Source organism: Polypterus senegalus, chromosome 3 (assembly GCF_016835505.1).
Source record: "Polypterus senegalus isolate Bchr_013 chromosome 3, ASM1683550v1, whole genome shotgun sequence".
Taxonomy (NCBI): Eukaryota; Metazoa; Chordata; class Cladistia; order Polypteriformes; family Polypteridae; genus Polypterus; species Polypterus senegalus.
The window spans coordinates 11,498,630-11,504,905 of record NC_053156.1 but is presented as its reverse complement, the minus strand read 5'-3'; the positions used below and the strand labels follow the sequence as shown (position 1 = coordinate 11,504,905).

The 6,276-nt window shown below is 49.2% G+C and overlaps 1 protein-coding gene across 3 annotated transcripts in view; it reads right to left on the bottom strand.

Moving 5' to 3' along the window:
- Positions 1-6,276, bottom strand: part of b4galnt1b (beta-1,4-N-acetyl-galactosaminyl transferase 1b) — a 161,312-nt gene that overhangs the window by 5,743 nt on the left and 149,293 nt on the right. For all 3 annotated transcript variants that reach the window (XM_039746603.1, XM_039746602.1, XM_039746604.1), the window contains exons 9-10: positions 3,305-3,445; positions 2,825-3,062 (exon numbers count right to left, since the gene is read on the bottom strand). In XM_039746603.1, the coding sequence (XP_039602537.1) occupies positions 2,825-3,062; positions 3,305-3,445 (379 nt within the window). The remainder of the gene's footprint in view (positions 1-2,824; positions 3,063-3,304; positions 3,446-6,276) is intronic.

Sequence of the window (6,276 nt, the reverse complement as noted above, 5' to 3'; positions counted from 1 at the left end):
AGTGGTCAGGGGTATGAGAAAGGGCAGGACAGCAAGACGAGCTCAGAGCAGAGGGAAGAAGAACCTGCAAGAGTCAAGAGACAGGCCAGCGAGTCGAGCTCAGAGAGAACAAGCGTAACACATCTTAGGACAGCAAGCCTGGCTCAGAATGTTCAGGTATGTGAAGAGGCAGTACAACAAGTTGAGCTCAGAGCAGAGGGCAGATACACATGCAAGAGTCGTAGAGACAGGCCAGCAAGCCGAGCTCAGAGAGGTTAAATGTGACACAATGTGGAACGGCAAGCAGAATTTAGAGGAGTCAAGTGTGTGATAGGATAGGGCAACAATCTGAGGTCAGAGCATTAAAACCTGCAAGAGTCAGAGACAGGCCAGTGAGCTGAGCTCAGAGAAGACAAATGTGACATAACAATGTAGGATAGAGAGTCGAGTTCAGAGCAGTCAAACTGTGTGTAAAAGGGCAGGGCAATGAGCCAAGCTCAGGGCACACAACGGTTACATAAAGTAGGACAGAAAGCCAAGTTCAGAGTGGTCAGGTGTATGTGAAAGGGTAGGACAGCAAGATGAGCCCAGAGCAGAGGGTAGAAAAACCTGTAAGAGTCAAAGACAGGCCAGCGAGTTGAGCTCAGAGAGGACAGATGTAACATGATGTGGAACGGCAAGTGGAGTTCAGAAGAATCAAGTGTGTGTGAAAGGATAGGACAACAATCCGAGCTCAGAGAAGAAAAACCTGCAAAAGTCAGAGACAGGCAAGTGAGTTGAACTCAGAGAAGACAAATGCGACATAATAATGTAGGACAGTGAGCCGAGTTCAGAGCACTCAAATTGTGTGTGAAAGGGCAGGGCAATGCACCGAGCTCAGAACAGAGGGCAGAAACACCTGCAAGAATGAGAAACAGGCCAGGGAGTTGAGCTCAGAGAGGACAAATGTGATACACAATGCAGAAATGTGAGCCGAGCTCACAGCAGTTAAGTTCTATCTAAAAGGGCAGGCCAAAGAGCTGAGCTCAGAGCACACAACTCAGACATAATGTAGGGCAGCAAGCCAAGTTCAGAGTGGTCCAGTGTATGTGAAAGGGCAGGAGAGCAAGGCGAGCTCAGAGAAGAGGGCAGAAAACCCTGCAAGAGTCAAAGACAGGCCAGCGAGTTGATCTCAGAGATGACAAATGTAACATGACTTGGAACGACAAGTGGCATTCAGAGGAGTCAAGTGTGTGTGATAGAATAGGACAAAAATCCAATATCAGAGCAGAAAAACCTGCAAGAGTCAGAAACAGGGCAGCGAGTCAAGTTCAGAGAGTACTAATATAACAAGACTTAGGCCAGCAAGCCTTTCTCAGAATGTTCAAGTATGCAAAGAGGAAATACAATAAGATCAGCTCAAACCAAAGAGTGGAAACACCTGCAAGAGTGAGAAACAGGCCAGCAAGTAGAGCTCAGAGAGGAGAAATGTCACACAAGATAGGCCGGTGCACCGAATTCAAAGCAGTCAAGATGAGGCAAGACAGAAAACTGAGCTCGGAACAGATTAAGGGGAGGTCACAAGTTTGAAAACCTGAAAGATGGTTGACCTCATGTCTTCACGAGATAGGACAGTTAGCCGAGTTCAGATCAGTTGAGTTCTACATGAAAATGGGGGAAGAAACAAACAATGGCCTGAAAATGTGCAGGACAGGCCAGCGAGTCGAGCTCAGATTAGGCAAATGTAAGACAAGGTAGGGCAACGAGCCCCGTTCAGAGTAGTCAAGTGTGACAAGAGACAGGACAGAAAGCTAAGCTCAGAGAATAGATTTGGAAAAACTATAATAGGGAAATAAGCCGAGCTCAGATAGAACAAATGTGACATGATGTAGGACAGCAGGCCGAGCTCAGAGTGGTCAAATGTGAGAAGAATAAGGGCAGAGAGTCGAGTTCTGAATGGGATGGGGAGAGAGGTCATAAAAAGCTGAGAGTGTGAGGGACAGGCCTGTGAGTCGAGCTCAGAGATCAATCCTGATCGCTAGCAGCTCACGCCTCAGCCCTTCATTAATCTGGCACTTCGGCATTTATAAGCCAGCGTTCTTCCAAGTTTCACTCTTTCTGATTCTTCTTTCCGATTTTCACTCTTCACCTTGCCTCCTCTTCATCGCTTAATCCTGACTTCGCCCTCCACTGGCAAGGTGCCATCCTCCTGTCCTCCAGCCAGCCATCCACATTATCGATTCTGCCTCTCTCTACACTTCAACAGGACCACTCCAACCCAGGGGTCTACACGAGTGGGAAGAAGTTATGAGTGAGGGTCATGTGGCATGTGAAACACTAGATGACCTGGAATATGGTGGGCATGTGCCACTGACTCTGTTTGGCACCAGGTCAGATCCCCAGGCTCATCTGAAAACCAAATTCCAAGCCTTGTGCCACCTCCAGTGGCTCATGGTGCCCACTGTGGCAAGGTGCCTGTCAATCAGGATTGAGTAAGCATGGACCCCTTATCATCAAATTGAACCATGCTAAAGGACAACTGAGTCAGGTTGGCACCCGTAAGCTGGCACTAAACATAAAAGTTCAGTCAGGTGTCTGAGAATTTTAATGTGCAGTTGAAGGATGGCCAAAGCGTATTATTGATATTCTCACCCATCATTGGCATGAGCAACATTACACACTGGCACACAGGCAATGACAAGGTGGTCTGTAATTCGCAGTGGGTCACAATGTTACCTCAAGATCTTCATCACACAATACAAGGCTTGCTCTCCCAGTGGGCAAGTCCCTCCATGCCCACTTACAACACTACCAAAGGGAAAGAACGGGCACTGACCCAGACACTTTACCTCTCTCACTCTCTTACCTAAATGGGCGACCCTGGCCAGTCGTGGGTCAAAGCCCACCTGCTGCAGCTTCTCGGTGCGGGCCAAGAAGAAATTGATGACGCCATCCGTGACGACGCAGTTGGGGAATCCATCAATGACGTGGTGGTAGCCGCGGCGAATGTGCAGACAGTCACCAGCCTCGCCGCCCGCCTCCACGCCAATCTGCTGCCGGTATGTGGTGGTGTATCCCGTGATCTCCCTCACGGCGCCCCCTACCTGCATACAATTGTGACAACAACAGGTCTGGTTATTCTGAGGGCTGATGTGCTACACAGGGCAGCTCTCCAAGACGGCTCATTCCACAGCCATCTGTTTTCATGGAGAAACACAGGACCCCCATTTAAGCCCACGCAGCTGGCTGGGGTCACTGGAAGTGCAGCGTCCCTATGACCCGGCCAGCAGCACAGCTGGGCACAAAACAGCCCCTTTGTGTGGTGGCACTGGATGCCGTGACTCACCAGGTCCAGGGTGGTCTTCTCCAGCACGTCCACCAGCTTCTCCACCCGTGTGTTGCCGCTGAAGATGAAGTCGTCGTCAACCCAGAGGACATACTTGGTGGTCACCTGAGAGATGGCCAGATTGCGTCCGGCAAACCAACCCTGTCAGAAAAAGGAGGGGGAGATGGGGGCTCAAATGGATAATTAAAAGTGCATACGACAGATTTGTCAAGTCCATTTAATCCAGGTCGGGGTCAGGGGGAGGTGGGAGGACATCCTGGCAGCACCAGGGGCAAGGCAGGAAACAACCCAGCAATAATGGCAATGAAATGGACTGATGCTGTGAGGGACCACTTATATCAATCAGTCGGGGACTGTGTTGTGTTCCTGTGTGTCTAAGCTAGTCGATTGTGTGTGTGTGTGTGTGTGCGTGTGTGTGTGTTATACTCATACTCTGAGCCTGGAATTGTGGAAAGGCGCTAAACAAAAATGAACAGAAACCCAACCCGGGATGGGATGTCAGCCCACTGCAGTGATAATGAACTGAAATCTTGAACTGTCAATTAGGGTGGACCTGAAGGTGGGCAGACTGAAAGACGGGGGGCTCCGCAGCTCCAGTTCAGGGCTGAGCCATGTCATACTTGAGCCTATGAAGAAGAAGAAGAAAAAGAAGGAGAAAGAGGAGGAGGAGGAGGAGGAGGTGGAGGAGGGAGCCGATTGCCTGAAGTGAGCTTCAAAAACAATGGAGCCTCACAAGAGCCTTCTGATCCTGGCCAGCAGAGGGCACCAGAGTGCAGGATCACTCCATGCCAGCTTTAGCATAAAAAAGTGGGAGATGAGAGGTGGGCACAGCAGAAAAGCAGAGGGGAGCAAGGTGGGCACTAAGGATGAAGCAGCAGACCAGAGGACAGCAAGAAGGGCACTGAGAGTACAGCAGAAGTGCAGAGGAGATCAAGGATGCTACTGAGGGTAAATTGGCAGAGCTAAGGACAGCTGAGTGGGCACTGAGGGTGAAGCAACAGATCTAAAGATGGCACGGCGGGCACTGGTGTGAAGCAAGATGGACACTGAGGACAGCAAAGTGGGCACAGAGTGTAACGTGATAGAGGAGAGAGAGAGAAAGCAAGATGGGCACTCAGAGCACAATAACAAAGTAGAGAACAGCAAGTACACTGACAGAGTGGCAGACAGCAACATGGGCACTGAGGTCACAGCGACTGAGCTGAGGACAGCAAGGTGGGTACTGAGGGTACAGCAGAAGAGCAGAGGAGATCAAGATGGGTACTGAAGGTACATTGGCAGAGCTGAGAACAGCTGGGTGGACACTGAGGGTGAAGCAACAGACCCAAGGACAGCATTGTGGGCACTGAGAACACAGAGACAGAGTGGTGGCAGCAAGGTGGACACTAAGGACATGATGTCACAGCTGAAGACAGCAAGGTGGGCACAGAGGGTAATGTGACAGAGCTGAGGTGAAGCAAAGTGGGCACTAAGGGCATAGCAACAGAGTAAAGGACAGCAAAGTTGGTACTGGAGGTAGAGTGACAGAACTGAGGAGAGGAAGGCGGGCACTGAGACTACCAGTTTGCGACACCCTCTGTATTGTACAGTGCTGTGTAAAAGTATTTGCCCCCTTCCTGATCTTCTCTATTTTCACAGATTTTTCCCAATGACCGGCTTCAGGTCTTTAAACAGAATGTCACATTAGACACTGAGAGTCTGAGTGAACACAGAACACCATTTCTAATTTGTCACTTGATGTACTGAAGACATGAACTAATTCCCGTTTGATAAAGTAATTGCCCCTTAAGTGACCCCCTCAAACAGCTGACCAAAGCCGACTGATCATTTAACTCCAGTGACCGAACACAGCCAGCCTTGTTAATGTCAGCCTGCCCACATGCTGACCCTCATCATGAGAGTGAAGATGTCACCACAAGAGGATTACGAGACCCTCATCAAAACACTTAACAGAAGCGATGAGGGCACAAAGCTGTTGAGTCCAGAAAGAGTGACAAAGCCACATCGATGTCACCTTAGTGAGAAGTGATTTGGAGCAGGAAAGACCAGCCTGCCACAATGACCCCACGGGCACAGTGAGGACTCATTCAAGGTGTCACCCACGATCCCAGAAGAACATCCATAGAACTGTGAGCCTCAGCTCAGCATTCAGAAATTTATGATTAGGAAAAATGGGCTTCATGGAAGGAAACCTACGCTATCCAAGATGAACATCAGTCCAAAGGGACACCAGGATGATCCCCAAGCCTTTTGGAGTAATGACAGATGAGTCACAAGGAGAACTCCTGGGACCACACAGGACTCTCTATTATTGGTATTTGACAGTCAGATCATCAGACCCCCAATAAAACACGGTGGTGGTGCTTGTGTGATGGGGTGACAATGCTTGGAAGACCTGTCCCTATTGAAAGACCATAAATTGCACTCTTTTCCAGAATATTCTTAAGGACGATGTTGGATCAGCTGTCTGCCCTGACCTGGAGCTGAAGCATCCTTGGGTTACGTGGCAGGACAAGGAGCGAAAAACACAAAGGCAAGACTACAGCTGAAATGCTCAGAAGTCAAAGTCCTGACCTGAAGCCAACGGAGAGGACCTGAGATGAGGAGACGATGCAGAATTAAAGCACAGAGCAGGGGGTGATGGGAAAGATTGCGACCGAATCACAGGAAGCGTTTTCTTGTTATTATGACGGTGACCAAATATTGAAACAAAGGGGGCAATTACTTTTTCACATGCATCAGCTAACTCTACTCCTTGACTTCAGACAGTCCGTGTGTTCACTCCAACTCCCTTTTTCCAGGAGTGGCTTGCGTCTGAAGTGCTGAGGCCATTCATTGAGTGAAATATTCAAGATGGGTGAGGGGCAAATACTTTTTCACAAAGCTGTTTTTTAATGACTTCAAAGCAAGTGTATCAAGAATATACAGACAACCAGAAGTTCAAATGAGAATGGAGAGGAGTCAAGAAGTGT